Source organism: Mustela putorius, unplaced genomic scaffold (genome assembly GCF_011764305.1).
Source record: "Mustela putorius furo isolate JIRA1106 unplaced genomic scaffold, ASM1176430v1.1 tig00000430_pilon_pilon_pilon, whole genome shotgun sequence".
NCBI classification, from domain to species: Eukaryota; Metazoa; Chordata; class Mammalia; order Carnivora; family Mustelidae; genus Mustela; species Mustela putorius.
In genome coordinates, this window is record NW_025421377.1 from 24564523 (window position 1) to 24584995 (window position 20473).

General features: G+C 37.0%; 1 protein-coding gene across 4 annotated transcripts in view; it reads left to right on the forward strand.

The window, feature by feature from the left end:
* The window catches only part of USO1 (USO1 vesicle transport factor), a 92754-nt gene that overhangs the window by 39746 nt on the left and 32535 nt on the right, over positions 1–20473 (forward strand). For 2 of the 4 annotated variants that reach the window (XM_045079881.1, XM_045079884.1), the window contains exons 5-9: positions 73–84; positions 8672–8772; positions 9190–9292; positions 9439–9494; positions 16059–16179. In XM_045079881.1, the coding sequence (XP_044935816.1) occupies positions 73–84; positions 8672–8772; positions 9190–9292; positions 9439–9494; positions 16059–16179 (393 nt within the window). The remainder of the gene's footprint in view (positions 1–72; positions 85–8671; positions 8773–9189; positions 9293–9438; positions 9495–16058; positions 16180–20473) is intronic. The other 2 variants (XM_045079882.1, XM_045079885.1) reach the window with 1 other exon arrangement.

The window sequence follows — 20473 nt, forward strand, 5'->3', positions numbered from 1 at the left end:
GAATACTACTACATAGAAACTATTTTCTTCATCACCTACTTTTTATTTATTTATTTTTGTCTACCTTTTCAGATGATGTTGAAGGTAAAAGATTGCATTTATGCATGATGCTTTTAGGCATAATTTCTGGTAATATAAAAGGACACTGTCAAGTGATGTTTCTTCTGGCTGGTAAAAAATGTAGAGATTTGTTTCACTGTATAAGAATTCCCTAATTAAAGGGAAATATTTGATAATTTATATTGCTATTTATTTTTTCCATGGTTACTAAGTCTGTATATTGTCCAGATCACAGAAAATACTTTAGTACATTATTTAACAATGTTCAAGCTTTTTCTCTAGCAGGACAGTCTATACAAATTACTTTTTGTGTCCTTCTTGGAGAAAACTTTTGAGGCGGTTTATATAAAATATTTGAATATGTATACATCCGTATGTATACGTATACATTTTACATGTATTCAGCAAGAATTGGAAGATATTCCAGTTTAGAGAATATTACATGTTGATATTGTCCCTTTAAAATAATGCAAGCACGATAATGTCTGGTTAATGACATTTCTTGTATTAATTCATAGAACTCACCTAGTGGTCTGTTTCAAGTTCCATTTATTTTTAACATTAATATTTCTTTTCCCAATAATTAAAGTAACCAACTTTATTTTGTTTTGCCATTTTTCCTGTGATCCCCTTAACTTTTTAAAAATGAGGAGGGGAATAGTCTTATCTAAAGTAGGTTTTAAATGGTGCATAACAAAATTAACTGTACTTAACGAGAAGCTAACTCACTCACTAAAATGGATAGCCTTACCTTTGTGATATTTGAACCCCTTGTTTGAAAGCAGAAAATACCAAAGCCTGATGCTTTTACTCTTGTGATAATAAGCTGGTTTCCTTGCTGGGTGATAGAGATTAGTCATCATTGTTTCTATTATTATTTCATCATGTATGTGTGAAGCTTTAAAATTTACAGTGCTTTCATGTCCACTGTCTTATTTGAGCCTCATAGCATCTTGTGAGGTAGGTGGTATTTTTCTCTTTTGTAGATATGAGAAAAAATAATTAATTAATTAACTAATTAATGGTGAGAAAATAGAAGCCCAGAAACATGTAACTTACATAATGTCATCTAGTACGTAGGATAACAGCATTTTTAAAAAATTAAAAAAAAAAAAAAAAAAAGGATTTATTTATTTATTTATTTATTTATTGAGAGATTATTTATTTATTTATTTACTTGAGAGAGAGACAGTGAGAGAGATCATGAGCAAGGAGAAGGTCAGAGAGAGAAGCAGACTCCCCGTGGAGCTGAGAGCCTGATGTGGGACTCGATCCCGGGACTCCAGGATCATGACCTGAGCCGAAGGCAGTCGTCCAACCAACTGAGCCACCCAGGCGTCCCTATTTATTTATTTTAGAGAGAGAGAACATGAGCAGTAGGGGCAGACGGAGGGAGACTCCCAAGCATACTCTGTGCTGAGTGCAGAGCCTGACGTGGGGCTCGGTCTCACAACCCTGAGATCACAGCCTAAGCTGAAACCAAGAGTTGGATGCTCAACTGATGGTGCCACCCAGGTGTCCCAATAGTATTTTTTAATATACTTTTTTCTAAGTATCCCATAGATTTTGTTTGTTTGTTTGGTTTGGTTTGGTTTGGTTTTTTGGGTTTCAAGTTGTTATTTAAATTCTGGTTTGTTAAATTTCTGATTTAATAAATTGTAGTTGTTTTCTGACCAGATTATCTTTCGTTAGTCTTCTAATTTACATTAACTAGTTTATAGGGGATTTAGAGAAACATTAAAAAATACAGATGTCTTTGTTTAATTGAGCACAGTGCAAAATATTCACAGTGATATTCCGTCACTGTGAGTTAGGACAACTTTTACTAGAATATCTTTTTCTGTGGAGCAGTTTTGTCCTCCACCATATGGTTTATGACCTTGATATAGAATGGAATTCCGAAGAGAAGGTCCAGAAATTTTTGTTTGTTTTTTGTGGTTTTTCTTTGTGTTGTTTTTGGTTTTTGTGTTTATTTTTGTTTTTGAGAGAGAGAAAGAGAGCACATAAGAGTGCAGGTGTGACTATAGGAGGAGGGGAAAGAGGCAAAGGGGAGGAGAGAATTTTAAGCAGCCTCCAGGCCCGGCAGATCCCACCCTGGAGGCCAGTGCCAGGCTCAGTCTTGGAACCTTGAGATTATAACCTGAGGCAAAATCAAGACTCAGTCTTGCCTGACTGAGCTACCCAGGTGTCTCTCAGAAATCTTTTTGAATATTGTTTATACCTCTTGAGAAATTAAAAATTTACAATCTCTAGTGATATTGTAAATAAACATTTGAAGAATAAAAATATATATACGTGTGTTTTGAAAGCCAGTCATATAAAATGTTTCCAGGGGTGTATATTATAAGGACTTTAAAAAAGCAATCTTGAATTTGATATAACTATCTTAGACTTATTTTCACTATAGTAACAAAGGACCATTGGGGCGCCTGGGTGGCTCAGTGGGCTACAGCCTCTGCTTTCAGCTCAGGTCATGATCCCAGGGTCCTGGGAACGAGCCCCACATCGGGCTCTCTGCTCCATGGGGAGCCTGCTTCCTCTTCTCTCTCTCTCTGCCTTGCCTCTCTGCCTACTTGGGATCTCTCTCTGTCAAATAAATAAATAAAATCTTTAAAAAAAAAAAAAAAGGACCATTATGTTCTTACAATTTTCATTTATCTTATACTAAAGAGCCATTTACTTTTACAGCCTAAATAAGTGTAACATATAGTACATAATATAATCTATACAATGTAAAAAAAAAAACCAGACTTAGCTCTAGGAGTTTTAAAATAAGTATATTGGATAGAGAGGATGGTTGACTTGTTTCATACCTTGACTTACATTTAAATAAATCTAATTTCTCATGAATTTAATTTTGGTTTATAGCTTTTAGATGTAATTAGTATAGTAGTTGGCTTATGTAAACTGCTTGTATGTAAACTACTATAAATAGCTTAATCTACTGCTATATCAAAATAGTTTTGTATGTTACTTTAATTGCTTAGCTAATTTTTTGAAGGGCTCTACAATAAAGTTCAGAAGTGCTGTGTTATGACTATAACATAAAGGAAGTAGAGTTTATCTTACTAACACTTTTAAAATCAACAATATTAAAACAGAAGGAATCATAGATCCTTGGAACAGGATCATATCTTACTAGTTTGATTCAAAACATAGATCTTAATTCTATCCTGTTAAACTACAGTATTTGATATAGTTTAACTACAGAACAAATCAGATGTATTTTTTTTTCATAAGGATTTTATTTATTTGACAGACAGTGATCACAGGTAGGCAGAGAGGCAGGCAGAGAGAGAGGAAGGGAAGCAGGCTACTGCTGAGCAGAGAGCCCTATGTGGGGCTCGATCCCAGGACCTTGAGATCATGACCTGAGCCGAAGGCAGAGGCTTTAACCCACTGAGCCACCCAGGCGCCCCCAAATCAGATTATTAATTCTTATTCTTGCCAAGTTATTAGCTTGTGCTCAATGCAGACATTACATTAAATATTTTCTTGGGTTAAACCTGCATTCCTTAAAGTGTGGCACAAAAGTCCCAGAGTCCTCTGTATTAAAAGAGCCCATAGTTAAATAAACGTAACATTCCCCTCTGAAGCATCACAAGATATACATTAGTACATTAAGTGCTGAGAATTCTGCAGTAAAGAAACCTGTTCAACTTTGTTTAATCCACATACATTTGGACAAAGGCGCTTGATTTCATGAGATACTCACTAACATGCCACACTGTCCTGCATTTTGAGAAATACTGACCAAAGCTTAAACCCATAGTTCAGTTATTTACGTTGATCCATATAAAAACTTTTAAGCATTTTAAAAAACATTTCATAGGAAGAGTTCACTAAGTCTGTGTATTTTTTTCCCTTTCTCTTTTAGATTAGTTTTAATAATAATCTTCTAAATGTCAATACTTTTATTTTGAGTTTTTCTCTAGAGGTCACGATCTTTTGCCCCAAGGGCATTGTCTGTCTAAGAAGCAAGGTTGTTTGACCCACTTAATATTTAAAATAATTTAAATAAGTTGCTGGTATTACAAATTGGGAGCTTTCACATGAGATTTTGGATTTTAGATTTGTTTCTAAAAAACTTAAGGTCCAGTTACAGCTGGGCCTGCATTCACACTTGGCAGTCGGTTGCTGTTTCCCCTCGGCGGGGCATATACTCTCCAGCCTTCCTGTTGTCTCACACCCAGCCCGCTTCACTCATATATTACCGCCTGGCCCCTATGGTTGAGTTTTTATTCTCCACCATATTCACACCACTCTAATAAAAACCAGATTCGGATTTCTCCTTCACAACAGCTTTCTTTTTTTTTTCTTTTTTTCTTTTTAAGATTTTATTTTATATATTTATTTGAGAGAGCACACATGCGTGTGAGAGAGTTTAAGTGGGGTGGAGAGGGGGATGGAGGCGGTGGGCAGAAGGGGAGGGAGAGGCAGAAAATTCCAAGCCCAAGGTGGGGCTCCATCTCATGACTCCAAGATCGTGACCTGAGCCAAAATCAGGACTTAGGTATGTAACCCACTGAGGCACCCAGGTGCCCCATTTATGTCAACAGTTCATTTTTCAAAAATTGTTGAGTGGTATTCTGTAGTTCATTGCCCCCTTGGAGGGCATTTGGGGTTGTTTCTAGCTTTCAGCTATTACGTGTAAAGCTTTTGTAAACATTCATATACAAGTCTTTGTGTGGATCTATGTTTTCATTTCTCTTCAGTAAATACCTGGGAGCAGAATGGCTAAGGGATATAAGAGGCATGTATTTAGCTTTATAAGAAATTGCCAGACTTTTTTCGAAGTAGTTGTACCATTTTACATGCCCACTGGGATGTGTGTGAGAATATGTGAGAATTCGTCCTCCACATCCTCTCCAGTACTTGATACAGTCAGTCTTTTAAAATGTTAGCCATTCCAATAGGTGTGAGATAGTATCTCATGTTAATTTTAATTTGTAATGAATAATAATATTTAACAAATTTTCATGTGGTTGGTTTTTTTTGGGGGGGGGGTCATCCATATAACTTTCTTCTGGTGAAGTATTTATTCAAATCTTCTGTTCATTTTTACTGTTCCTTTTTTTTGTCTTATACTTGAGTTGTAAGAATTCCTTATATATTCTAAATATAAATCCTTTGCAGTGTTTGTTTCACAAGTATTTTCTTCTGGTCTGTGATTTTCCTAACATAGTATTTTGAAAAGCAAAAGCTTTAAATTTTAATCCACTTTATTATTATTTTTCTTTTGTAGTTTACACTGTTTCCTATTTATGAAATCTTTGCTAAACCTAAATCACTAAGATTTTCTCCTATGTTTTCTTTTAAAAGTTTTGTAGTTCTAACTCCTGTGATTAGGTCTATGGTTTCTAGTTTACACTTAGGTCTGTGATCCATTTTGAACTAATAGGTCGGTTTCTGGACTTCATATTTTATTGGTCTGTATGTCTGTCATTTTGCCAATCCAATAGGATACTGTCTTGCTTACTGTAGCTTTATAATCTTGAAATTTTGAAATATAAGTCCTCCAACTTTGTTGTTTTTCAAAGTTCTTTTGGCTCTTTTAGGTTCTTTGCATTCCCTTATCAATCTTAGAATCAGTTGGTCAATTTCTAACAAAAAATGCTGACTGAGATTTTGACTCAGATTCTGTTCTGCCTGTTGATTGATCTGGGGAAAACTGACATCTTAACACTGTTGCGCCTTCTAATATCAGAACACACTGATATATTTATTTAGGACTTCCTTTAATTTCTTTCAGTACCATTTTGGAGTTTCCAAAGCAATTCTCCTTCTTCTTCTTCTTTTTTTTTTTTTTTAAGATTTTATTTATTTATTTGAGAGAGAGAGTAAGGGAAGCAGCAGGCAGAGGGAAAAGGAGAAGCAGACTCCCTGCTGAGCCGGATGCAGGGCTTAATCCCAGGACTCTGAGCCTGGGCAGATGCTTAACTGACTGAGCCACCCAGGTGCCCCCTCAAAGCATAATTCTTATATATCTCATCAAATTTATCCCTAAATCTTTAATAATTTTTGGTGCTGTTTTAAGTGGTACTGTTGGGGCGCCTGAGTGGCTCAGTGGCTTAAAGCCTCTGCCTTTGGCTTAAGTCATAATCCCAGGGTCATGGGATCGAGCCCCATATCGGGTTGTCTGCTCAGCAGGGAGACTGCTTCCTCCTTCTCTGTGCTTGCCTCTCTGCCTACTTATGATCTCTGTCTGTCAAATAAATAAATAAAATCTTAAAAAAAAAAAATTAAGTGGTAGTTTTTAAAAAATTTTCAGTTTCTAATATATGCCAATTTCTATATATGCTAATATATAGAAATCAGTTAATTTTGTATACTGACCCTTTATCCCATAATTTGGCTAACCTCACTTACTAGTTCCAATAGCTTTTTAATAGAGTTGATAGGATTTTTTACATAAATATGTGGCCTGTAAATAAAGACAGTTTTATTTCTTCCTTTTCAATCTGTATGCCTTTTTTGTCTTTTTTCTGCCTTATGGCACAAAGATGACCAGTACAGAGTTGACTGGAAGTGGTCAAATGGGTATTCTTGCCTCTTCACTGATCTCAGGTGGAAACATTCAGTCTTTCACCATTAAGTGCGATGTTAGCTGGGAGTACTTTATAAATGCTCTTTATCATCCAGTTTTGTGACTTTAAATATCATTTATATGCTTACCACTCATATGTATCTCCAATCCAAACTGCTTGTTTGTCCAACTGCTTACTTGATGTCTCCGCTCAAATCTTTATGTCAAAATGAACTTCTCTCTGTACTCTTAGCTTGCTTCTTCACACTGTTTTTCATCTCAATAAACAGTAAATTTCATAAAAATTACTACCACTGAGGTCTAAGCCATCTTTACTGCTTTCTTTGATCGATGCTTCCCTTTTGTCGCGGTTGATTATTGTCTCCCTATTTCCTTGTTCCCCTGACATTCTGTTCTCAGCACAGCTGCCAGAATAATCCTTTTAAAACTGAAGTATTTTGTAAGTAATGTAATTTCAAGGCCCAAAAGCATTTAGTTCTTTACTGACATGAGATGATAAGAGAAATATTTCCTAGAGTTTCTGAAGGGTAAAGCGGCTTATGTGGGTACTTAGGATTGAAAAACACTTCTACTTTTGCTCTCTTCTTTTTTCTACAAATAATTAGATGTGATTATCGCTGTCACTGTTGGGTTGCTTTGCTTTTCCCATCATCTGTTGGGTTTTTTCCATTTCTAAAGTATGTTAATATTAAAATCTCACATTAGAAAAGGACTGTTTGAGGAAGCTTGACTGCCAGCTCCATTGGTTTATAGTCACTGCCCTGAGCAATATGTAGGAAAGGGTTGGTTGTGTGGCATGAGTGAGGGTATGGGGAGTAGTGTATTTGCCGTCTCTAAGTTGTGTATATAGCATAGGCAGATTTTAAATGGTAATTTGTTTTGGTGATCATCACTTCAGTTTTTAGTGGTCTTTTACATTTTTTTGACATTGAAACAATGTATAGTTTAATCTAAAGACTGTTGAGTCTTAAGGACAATTATAAAATCTTTTAAGGAATAAATGTAAAAGTAAATATCAAATTCTGATTTTATTGACAATTTATAGTATATACATGTTGATATTTTTGAGAAAATACTGAATAATATGCAGATGATTGGTTTAATTTTGTAATTAAATCGTTTAACACAGCTACACTAACAGTCAACAAGGACTTTGTGTTTAATAATGTTTTGGTGGGGGAGGCTGATTTTGGGTATAATCTCTACACAGTGAAATTTACTCTTTGCAGTTATATAGTCCTGTATGTTTTGGCATATGGATGCCATAGTGTGATCACTATCATATTTGAGGTAGAATATCTCCATCACTCTACTAAGCTCCTTTGTAGTCAAATGCTCTACCACTGAGCTATTCCCCCTACTAAGCTGCTTTGTACCCTAATGAGAAGTTTAACCTAAAAATGTCTTTGAAAAGACGTGAAAATTTAGATCTTTTCTTTGACTATCATATTTATTTATTTATTTATTTTTAAGATTTTATTTATTTATTTGACAGAGATATCACAAGTAGGCAGAGAGGCAGGCAGAGATAGAGGGGGAAGAAGGCTCCCTGCTGAGCAGAGATCCCAATGGGGGGCTTGATCACAGGACCCCAAGATCATGACCTGAGCCAAAGGCAGAGGCTTTAACCCACTGAGCCACCCAGGTGCCCCTGAATATCATATTTAAGCATTTATTTTTTTAAAAAGATTTTATTTATTTATCTGACAGAGATCACAAGTAGGCAGAGAGGCAGGCAGAGATAGAGGGGGAAGCAGACTCCCTGCTGAGCAGAGAGCCCGATGTGGGGCTTGATCTCAGGACTCTGGGATCATGACCTGAGCCGAAGGCAGAGGCTTAACCCACTGAGCCACCCAGGTGCCCCATATTTAAGCATTTAAAGAATAACTATTTATTTAAATGATATTGACAGTTATTTTAAGGATAATCTTTTCAGCATAACTGTGCTATCATTACCAGCCATACTATTCTAAGAAAATTTTCATTTCTGCTTAACCCCTCAACAAAAAGGATACTTTAAAATAACAGCATCATATTGAAGTACTTTATCTTTGAATATTACAGAAGAAAATTCCACAAGACAGAGTGAGGATCTGGGAAGCCAGTTTACAGAAATTTTTATTAAGCAGCCGGAAAATGTCACTCTGCTGTTATCTTTGTTGGAGGTAAAGAATCTTGCTATTTTTGTCATCTTAATAAGCTTTTTTTTTTTTTTATTTTTGCCTTTTTGGGTGTTGTTGAGGAAGCAACATATACTATATAAACATATACCTTTTTAAGGTCATGAAATTTGTTGTATCATTGCAAGAGATTCACATGCATGTTTTAAGGACTGTATAATTTGTTAAAATATTGTCTGCTTATATGTGTTTTTATTTTACCTAGTCAGGAACCGTTTAATCAATTTATATTAACTGCTTTCTATTTATTTCTCAAGTTACTTTTTTAAAGTTTGTTGAACTATGTTTGTGGTTTTTGACACCACTATTAGTTGAAAAAAATGTTTTTCTTAAATATGTAAATGTTTTTCTTAAATATGTAAAATATGTAGATTTTAAATATTTTAAATTTTTATATTGCAGGAATTTGATTTCCATGTCCGCTGGCCTGGTGTGAAGCTTCTTACTTCTCTTTTAAAACAACTAGGACCTCAGGTGCAGCAAATTATTTTAGTCAGTCCCATGGGTAAGTGATTCACCTTCCTTAAATAATTTTGATTTAAAAGTGAGGCTCATACCTAAAGAGGGGGACTGAAATGATGTGTTAATAAATTGTATAATTTATTTTCAGTTTGGTTAAACCACTGGTTTTCACATGGTTATATGTTCTAGGTGTTTCAAGATTGATGGACTTATTAGCGGATTCCAGGGAAGTTATACGTAATGATGTAAGTTAATTTTGAAAAAGAAGTCTAAGAATATGCAACTTTCTCTCCCTCTCTTTGCACGAAATCTTTGTCAATCCTTACTCAGTGTTGTAAGAAGTTAGCTTTGGAACTTAGGGATATTGGCCAATCTTTTAGACCTTTTTAAGTCATATACAAAAGGTGTTTGTTTTTTCTTTGTTTATTTTCTTTCTTTGTTATTTATTTGTTATTTCTTTGTTTCCTGCCTGTCCAGTATTTTGGTGTAGACATATGATTTTCATATTCAAATTTATGCTTTCTACAAGTTTAGGATTTCATTTTCTTTTTGACACCAAACTCTGCCTCTAGGAAGAGTAAAGGAAACATCCCCCGACACTGAACTGGGTAAACTTAAAGCATTGCATTTGGAATCCTCACCCTCTTCTGATTGAATATACATTTCAAAGGGTTTTCCTTGTAATCTTCATCTAACTTTAGAGCATGATTTGCTCTGGGGTTATTTTCCATTCTGATTTATTTTATTACTTGCATATTAGTTTGAGTATTTTGTATTGATGTGGTATTTTTTGTTGTTGTTTGAACATTTTTCTGGTCGTTAGCTACAATTTAGTCAAGACTGTAGTACTTTTTAAAATTTTTTAAGTGTTTTTAAAGATTTTAATTAATTAATTAATTAAGTATTAAAAAGATATTATTTATTTATTTGATAGAGATTACAAGTAGGCAGAGAGGCAGGCTGGGAGAGAGGAGGAGGCAGTCTCCCTGCTGAGCAGAGAGCCCGATGCGGGGGCTCGATCCCAGCACCCTGGGATCACGACCTGAGCCAAAAGCAGAGGCTTTAACCTACTGAGCCACCCAGGCGCCCCTAAAGATTTTATTTTTAAGTAATCTTGACACCCAGTATGGGGCTCAAACTCACAACCCTGAAGTCAAGAGTCTTACACTCCACCAGTTGAGCCAAAGAGGCACCCCCAGACCGTAATATTTGAGACAACAATTGGAAAAATCCTTTTAAAATCAGATTCTAGGGCACCTGGGTGGCTCAGTGGGTTAAGCCGCTGCCTTCGGCTCAGGTCATGATCTCAGGGTCCTGGGATCGAGTCCCGCATCGGGCTCTCTGCTCAGCAGGGAGCCTGCTTCCTCCCCTCTCTCTCTCTGCCTGCCTCTCTGCCTACTCGTGATCTGTCTGTCAAATAAATAAATAAAATCTTTAAAAAAAATAAATAAATAAAATAAAATCAGATTCTAGAGCTAGGAGGGCATATCAGGTTAATTCATTCTCCATATTAACACTGAGAAGCCCAAGACTAACGGAAGCCAAATGATTTATTGTTAGTGACGTCTGTTCATTTTTGTATGTGTAGTAACTGGCCTGTGCCTTTCTCATCCTAACTGCCAGTAAATACCATTTGGATTGCTCTTAGCTTCACAGCTGGTTAGTGGCAAAGCAGAGACACAAGTGAAGTGCTCTTGAATTCTGGTTCACATACACAGTTTTTAAACTTTGTATTTAACATTTTGTAGTATGTATTGTCAGGGGTGAAATAATATAGTAATATTACTCATAAGAGGGATATTTAAAAAAAATTTTTTTTTAAGATTTTATTTATTTGTTAGAGAGAGAGAAAAAGGGAGTGCACGTTTACAAGCAGAGGCAGCGGCAGGTAGACAGAGAAGCAGGCTCTCCGCTGAGCAAGGAGCCTGATAAAGGACTCAGTCCCAGCACCCTGGGATCATGACCTGAGCCAAAGGCAGATGCTTAACCAACTGAGCCACCAAGGAATCTCCCAAATCTCTATTATTCTTTTAAGAATTTTCTTATTTAGGGGCGCCTGGGTGGCTCAGTGGGTTAAGCTGCTGCCTTCGGCTCAGGTCAAGATCTCAGGGTCCTGGGATCAAGTCCCGCATCGGGCTCTCTGCTCAGCAGGGAGCCTGCTTCCTCCTCTCTCTCTCTGCCTGCCTCTCTGCCTACTTGTGATCTCCCTCTGTCAAATAAATAAATAAAATCTTTAAAAAAAATTTTTTTCTTATTTAGATGGGTATTCATCTACTTAGGAATTTTGAGAATCTTCCATTCACTAAAATATTACCATATATCTTAAATTTGATGTTGTTCTGTTCTCTTGGCCCTCAATATAAATAAAATGATACCATACAAACCTTTTTTTTAAAAAAAATTCCATTCTATTTTATTTTATTATTTGTTTACCTTTTTTTTTTTAAGATTTTATTTATTTATTTATTTATTTATTTTTAAAGATTTTATTTATTTATTTGATGAACAGAGATCACAAGTAAGCAGAGAGGCAGGCAGAGAGAGAGGAGGAGGAAGCAGGCTCCCTGCTGAGCAGAGAGCCCGATGTGGGGTTCGATCCCAAGAGCCTGAGATCATGACCTGAGCTGAAGGCAGAGGCTTAACCCTCTGAGCCTCCCAGGCGCCCCCTTAAAGATTTTATTTTTAAGTAATCTCTACATCCAACATGGGGCTCCGACTTACAACCCTGAGATCAAGAGTCGCATGCTCCACTGCCTGAGCCCGCCAGGCGCACCACCATTTAAGCCATTTAATAAGGAAATTCTTCATGGATTTCTATTAGTATCATTACCATTTATTTCCATTTGCACATAGAATTTGTGTGTGTGTGTGTATAACTGCATTAGTTTCATTCTTAAATGTACCATTTCCTTTAACCTTTACTTTTTTCCTGCTCTTAACCTTTTTCTCAATTTTTTTTTGTTTTGTTGTTGTTGTTGTTGTTGTTTGTTTGTTTTTTTAAGATTTTATTTATTTATTTGACAGACAAGAGATCACAAGTAGGCAGAGAGGCAGGCAGAGAGAGAGAGGAGGAAGCAGGCTCCCCGCTGAGCAGAGAGCCCGATGCGGGACTTGATCCCAGGACCCTGAGATCATGACCTGAGCCGAAGGCAGAGGCTTAACCCACTGAGCCACCCAGGCGCCCCTGTTTTTTGGTATTTTTTAATGTAGGCTCCAAGCCTAGCAGTCATGACCCTAAGATCAAGACCTGAGCTGAGATAGAAAGTCAGACGCTTAACTGACTGAGCCACCCAGGCACCCCATCTTTTCCCCAATTTTTATTTGAGACAGATAAAATGATTCTCTGTTTATTTTGCTTTTCATTAATTTTATGATTAGGAATTAAGTTATATATTTTTAACATCTAGATTCTTGGCTTTTATGTTTTATAGCCATCCTTTCTTGAGGTTAGTAAACTGATTCATTTGAAATTTTTTTGGCTGGTTGACACCAGCCCCCCGAGGCAACTAAACAGCAGCTCCGGTAGTTCTTATTGGCACTTACCGGTGGTCGCGTGGAACCGTCTGCTACTCTTTTCCTCCTCTTGTGTCTTCTCTTTTTTTTAATTCTCGTTTAAAAATTCTTTCCTTTCTTCTTTTTAATCAGCTTTCTAATTGTACTCAGTAATAGTTGTCAACATTGACTAGCTTCCCAGGGTGCATATCTATAAAGAATTTTAGCCCCAGTTTGTTTTATATTTGAAAGATTAATTTTGATCTGGATTAGAGAATTAGTTGGTCATTTACCATAGGTGCACTGACATGATCCTCTTTATTTGTGTTACCGTGCTTAAAAATTAGCAAGAAAAGTTGAAAAACTCTAGGAGTTAACTACCTGCTCACTCCTAAGTGATAGACTGTAATTCCATCTTTAATTTTTTTTAATATTCTTTCCTTTTTAAAAGATTCTGTTTATTTATTTGACAGACAAGAGATCACAAGCAGGCAGAGAGGCGGCGGTGGGGGGGGGCAGGCTCCCCGCTGAGCAGAGAGCCTGATGCGGGGCTTGATCCCAGGATCCTGAGATCATGACCTGAGCTGAAGGCAGAGGCTTATTAACCCACTGAGCCACCCAGGCCCCCCTTTAATTTTTTATTATAAGAAATTATTATGAGAAAGAAGAGAATACAGACAAACCATCAGTTTTCAAAATTTTGTTATACTTGTTTCATCTCTCTCTCCTCCTCACCACTGTCATTTATTTTTGACTGGGACATTTACAAACATTGAAACAATCAATATAATTTCACCATTACACACTTTAGTATACATACTGTGTATGTATAGTATGTGTATCCATACACACATATTATATATATTATATATATTATATATATATATGGTATGTATACTAAAGTACGTAGGGTATTTATATAGTAAAATATATCAGGATATATATAGATAGATATGGTATATATATTAAAGTATGTAATATATCAGGATATATCCTGATATAACTATAATGCCATTATCACATCTAACAAGTTAACAATGATGTCTTAGCCCTCAGTTTCAATAAGATTACCATTCCATATTCAGATTTTCCATTTGTCTCAAAGATATCTTTTATGGTTGTTTTCCAGAGAAGGTTCTCTTCTTACATTTGACTGTTATGTCTGTTAACTTATCTAAAGGACTTGATTAGGTTTTGGTTCAACTATTTGCTAGGATGTTTCCTAATGATACAGCGAACTTAATTTTACAACACATGAGGAGACAGGTAATATCTGCCTGTCTCACATTTAGTGATCAGTGGGTTTGATTTGGATCTCTCCACTGTAAATTCTCTACCAGCCTTACTTACATCAGATTCATCAGGTACATCTGATCCTCCATTAGTGATCATTGCTTTAATCGGTTATTTTGTTAAGAGTTCCAAAATGATGATTTCTATAATTCTGTCATTATTTCACATGTATTAAGCTATAATCTCCTGCAAAGAAGAACTTTACTTCATCAAGTAGTCTAATTTGTTACCCTGAAATATAGTACATATTTGAAAAGTAGAATTAATGAATAATAAATGCCTTTAATTAACAGTTTTTAAAGTAAGGACTTGGTATCCACTTACTTTAAATAACTAGTGAGTATACTTCCATTCTTAATAGCATTTAGTGGATATGTTTGATTAGAGCGATATATCTCTTTATAGTCAGGAAAAATAAATGAACATGTGTTAAGAACTTAAAATATAAGTACTGTGTACATATAAACCTGGTAGCTTCCATAGAAGTTATTTTATCTCCTTTACTTTTAATAAAAGTCCTATAACAAATATATTATCTTTAGTTTACACATGGGTATACTAAAAATTTATGTAATTTGCTTAAGGTTACACAGCTAGTACATAGGACAATCATTTTTAAAACCCACTTTATCTAACTCAGAGCTTTAATGTTCTTTCTACTGTATTCCTTCCCCACTTTCGTAGCAGTTAAACCGAACAGCATTAAATGGGAGAATTTGACACCTGAAAAAAAACTACCTTTGCCTTTCTCTTATCTCAGTGTTGAAACTTGACAGGAAAATGAGTAGAACAAGTCTAGTTTAAAGACTGTGGGCGGGGTGCCTGGGTGGCTCAGCTAGTTAATGGAGTGTCTTCGGCTCCAGTTACATTCTCAGGGTCCTGGGATCAAACCCTGCATGGGGCTCGCTGCTCGGCGGGAAGCCTGCTTCTCCTTCTTCCCCTCCCCCTGCTTGTGTTCCTGGTCTCGCTCTGTTAAATAAATAAATAGATAAAGACCAGGGGCAATTTTTTTTTTCTTTTGGTCTTATGTGAATACCTACTCAGTAAGCTAATTTGCCTTTTTTAGGACTTTTGAACTACCCCTTTGCAATTCTTCTTTCTCTTAAGTAATACCTGCTTTTATCCTAAAAAAAATTTTTCATAAAAAATCCTATTTCAAAGAAATAGCAAATGCTATTGTTACAAAATACTTGTTATTTAATGGTGAAATAAGCAGAAGTGGGCAACTGAGTTTTTCTTGAATGATAATGAAGAGGTTGCAGAATATATAAACTAAATACAGGTTAGCTGAGACAAACTAAGAATCAGAAGCAAAGACTACTGTGGGAATTCTTGGGAATTTAGGGGCAAGCTAATTATAGGAAAATGTGAACTTTCTCAGCTAGAATGTGATGATTTTTTTTTTTTTTAAGATTTTATTTATTTATTTGTCAGAGAGAGAGCGAGCGAGAGTGAGCACAGGCAGACAGAGTGGAAGGCAGAGTCAGAGGGAGAAGCAGGCTCCCTGCAGAGCAAGGAGCCCGATGTGGGACTCGATCCCAGGACGCTGGGATCATGACCTGAGCCGAAGGCAGCTGCTCAACCAACTGAGCCACCCAGGCGTCCCTAGAATGTGATGATGTTTGAAGATTTATATTATTTAATTCATAATTTCATACCATTACTATTGTGAAGCACAAACAGAATCATCCCTGAGATATGTAGAATTATGCCCAGGTCTCTTAGGCCATAATTAAAGCCAAGTAATGATTGATGAAAATGTAAGAATTGTTGTATATTATATTGTGCAGTGAAAAGAGAATGGAATTAGGAGTTAGTGGACATGGATTCCAGTCTAGGTTCCGTCCCTCTGAGATCTGTAATGCTAGGGAGGCCTGTTGCTCACCTTACCTGCCGTTTTTCTCTCCTGTCTGTAACGTGAAAGAGTTAAACTTGCAAAATTCCTGCACTTCTAAAATTCTGTGATTTTGAAATGTCTTGTAGAAGTTGTTCTCTACTAAACGTGGTCTTTTTTCCTCCATAAGGGTGTGTTACTACTGCAGGCACTAACACGAAGCAATGGAGCAATCCAGAAAATTGTTGCTTTTGAAAATGCTTTTGAGAGACTCCTGGACATTATTACAGAGGAGGGGAACAGTGATGGAGGTACAGTATGAGGAGATGGATTGAAAGAGATTTCCTTTTGTGTTCACTGAATTGTTAACTTTTAGGGAATGCACTTAGAGGGAGAAATGAGGACTCATACTTTATATTCTTACCTTCGTTATGGTTTGTGGAGTATGGTTTCTTTTTAATTATCCTATTTATTTGTAGTGTTTCTATTAATGTTTAAAATTTTAACAATCACATATATTGGCTTTTTTTTAAAGACTGCATTTTCTTTTTTAATTTTATTATTTATTTGAGAGAGAGAGAATACAAGCAGGTGGAGGGGCAGAGGGACAAGCAGATCCCCACTGAGCACAGAGCCTGCTCTGGGGGCTCCGGGACCTGAGATCATGACCTGAACTGAAGCTACCCAGTTAACTGAGCTTAACTGCTTAACTGAGCTACCCAGGCACCCCCATATATTGAATTTTTAAAAATAGTTTGTTCTTTTGTGTTTTATTCTAAAAATTTCTCTCTACCTCAAGGTTGTAAAGAGAGTTTTCATCATTTTCTTCTACTAAAGGCTTTGCAATTGTCTTTTACATTTAATTAGTAGGATCTTGCATTTGAATGATGGTATGAGATTTGTAATCAAACATCTATACATGTGAAGGTCTGTTTCTGAGTTCTCTGTTTCATTCCGTTGGTCTCGCTCTGCACTGAAACTACACTTTATTAATTACTAAACCTCATAATAATATCTTATCCATTAGAATATAGGGAAAATCTTTTATATTGGTTGGTTCCACATCCAATTCCAATATTAAATACCAGCAGGGTATTTGAGAATTCAACTCAATTCTGACCCTGTCTACCCACAGATAGCATCAGATTCCATAGGTGGAAGGTTTAGTCCTGCAAGACTTCCCTCCCCCTCCCCCTTCACATACCAGTCACAAGCCCCAGGCTGATACCTGTGCTTCTGACCTACCTCACAGAATTCAGGGAAACACTTACGTTTACTGGCTTGTTAAAGGATATGAATCAATAGCCAGATAAAGAGATACATAGGGGGAGGTCCTGAACAAAGGAGCTTCTGTCCTCACGAAGCTTGGGTCCCAGCTCAATGACACATGTAAGCATTTTGGTTTGCCAGGTGTGGAGGCTCTCTGAAAAGGGGCAAAAAACTGTCCTCTTGGTTTTTATGGAGTCTTCATTAAAAATTCACGATTGACTAAGTCACTGGCCATTAGCTGATTGAAGCTCTATGCTCTTCCTTGTCCCTGGAGGTGGGGAGATTTCTTGGGGGCACTGAAAAGTTCCAACCTATAGTCAAGTGGTTGGTCTTACTGGCAACCAGTGCCTACCCTTGGGTGGCATCCCAAAATCACCTTCATTAATAAATAGCAAGATCCCCATTTCGCCTTCGTGGCTCTGAAGGGTTTTCAGGAACTGTGGGTAAAGATCAATTATATCCGAGAAGTGTATTTTTGTACACTTGTGAATTTGTGAAAATGAATTTTCACAAATTAAGAAGAAACCCTCTTCTTAATTGCCTTAACACGCCTTTTCCTTTTGTTGTTTCATTTGAATGAAATGCATTTGCTAATCAAGTTCTATATGTTAAATATGACTGTAATAACAATAACAATATAAATATATATATGGATCTCAAACTTACAACCCCAAGATCAGGAGTCACATGCTCTACTGATGAGCCAGCCAGGCACCACCCGTTGGAATTTTGATTGGAAATATATTGGATTTACAGATTAATTTAAGGATAATTATCATCTTTATGTATTGACTTCCCATTCATAACCAAGTCACTTAACCCAAATCTTCTTTTAGATCTTTGAGTCATGTTTCAAAATTTTGAGCCAAAGAATGTTACATCTTTTTTTTTTTTTTAAAGATTTTATTTATTTATCTGATAGAGATCACAAGCAGGCAGAGAGAGAGGAAGGGAGGCAGGCTCCCTGCTGAGCAGAGAGCGCAATGCGGGGCTCGATCCCAGGACCCTGAGATCATGACCTGAGCTGAAGGCAGAGGCCCCAACCCACTGAGCCACCCAGGCACCCCTATTACATCTTTTTTTATTAAATTGATTCCTAAGCATTTTGTTTTGTTACCATATGAGTGTGATCTTTTTCTTTTACATTCTCAAACTGGTCATTACTTGATTTTTGTATGTTAATCTTGTGTCCAACCACCTTATTAAACCCTTGGTTCTAATTGGGCTTTCTGTGTAGATAATCACATTTTCTACTCATAAAATTAATCATTTTTTCTTCATTTTCAATTCTTACACCTCTTTTCTTTTTCATCTCATTGCACTAATTACAATCTTTAATACACTGTTGAATGTTGTTGACTTTATTAAGAGTACTGACGTCTCGCCATTAAATTTTATTTTTGCTAAGTTTTTATCATGAATGAATCTTCATATTTTTTAATTTTTTTTTTTAAGATTTTATTTATTTGACAGAGCAAGAGAGTGCAGAAGCAGGGGGAGCAGCAGGGATATGGAGGGGGAGAAGCAGGCTCCCCTGCAGAACAGGGAGTCTGATGTGGGGATCAGTCCCAGGACCTCAGGATCATGACCTGAGCTGAAGGCAGTTGCTTAACGAGCTGAGCCACCCAGGTGCCCTTGAATCTTGAATTCTTGTGAATTTTTTTTCTGTATCTTTGGAGATACAGATTATTCTTCTCTAATCTATGAGGGTCTTTTCTTTAAAACGAGAGGGACTACAACCAATATAAGCAAGTTGAGAAGAGGGAGGATACGAGAGAGAGGATGATCAGTCATTGAGTCAGAATACCTAACAAAGGAGGAAGGATTGGAATCCAGAGTAGGTTTGGAGTTGGCTTTTAAGACAGGAAAAGAAGCCCATCTTCCATCATAATGGGGAGTGCACAGGTGGAGAGGTAGGTCCTTTTGCAGATTTGGTGGTAGGAAGTTGAATTGAAAATAGAGTCATGCTGAGAGGGAAAGAAGAGGACCCAGCTGAGAATTATGGGGAGGTAAAAAGTCTTTGGGGGAATAAGAGAGCTCGTTGACTGTTGTAATTAGGTAGATTTCCAGGCAGGGATAAAAGCCCCATTGAGGGTTTTCACTGTGATTTTACAGTGCTGCAGATTGCTTGATTAGGTGCTTTTGTCTTCCCACTCCCTTCCAGTACTCAGCTGCCGAGGTGCACTAGAGGAAAAAAACCCAAGCAGTTAATTTTTCACAGGATTTTGTTTTTAAAGGAAGGTGCTATGAAAAGAAAGTAAGACAAGAGAACTTAGTTTATTATCTACAGAGTGAAGAAATGAAGTTTTGTATAATCTAAGCTAGACAGGGAGTTTGAAAGTAGAGATAGAGAAGGTTCCTAAAAAGGAAGAAAGAAGACTTGTTGGGTTGAAAGTCTCAGGGAAGCCGTAGAACAGCTAGGTTGAAAATACTGGAGCGGGAAAGGTGGGAGGTTTTGTAACAGAATGAGAATTCTGACAGTGAGGTCAGGGAACTGAGAAGTCCAGGTATTAGAGGGATTGTCACTGAAGTCAAGAGTGACAGCAGGAAGTAGAGAAAGAAGATTTTGAGCAAGATGCCAGTGATGCTGTCAGTGAACAGAATAGTGACCATGGTTTTGTTACATAAGCAATGAGGAGTGGTAAGGGATCATATGGGCACATGGCCTGATCCTCAAGGAAACAGGAGATTTTGTGAGAAGGCAGAGGAACTGTGGTCTCTGGAAAGTACACTGGGCTGGGAGGGTCAGAGGTTCCACATTCTGACTCGTACATGGAATCAAGAGCATGAATTGCCTGCCCTTCAGAATGTTAAAAGGCAGCTGCTTTTTTTTTTTTTTTAAGGATTGTTTTTATTTATTTAACAGGTAGAGAACACAAGCAGGGGGAGCAGCAGAGGGAGAAGGAGAAGCAGGCTCCCTAATGAGCAGGGAGCCCCATGTGAGACTCATTCCCAGGCCCTGAGATCATGACATGAACCGAAGGCAGACGCATAACTGACTGAGCCACCCAGGCACCGAAGGTAGCTTCTTTAAAGAAAAAAATATTTTGGGGCACCTGGGTGGTTCAGTCGGTTAAGCGGCTACCTTCGGCTCAGGTCATGATCTGGGGGGTCCTGGGATCGAGCACCGCGTCAGGCTCCCTGCTCAGTGGGGAGTCTGCTTCTCCCTCTCCCTCTGCCCCTCTCCCCTGCTTGTGCATGCTCTCTCTCTCCAAAATAAATACATCTTAAAAAAAAATTTTTTTCATGAAGTGATTGAGGGTATATAGTAGGTTTTATTAACCAGTATTTAGGAATTAGAGGTAGCATCTTGAAAGAGTTGAAAGATTAAGCATT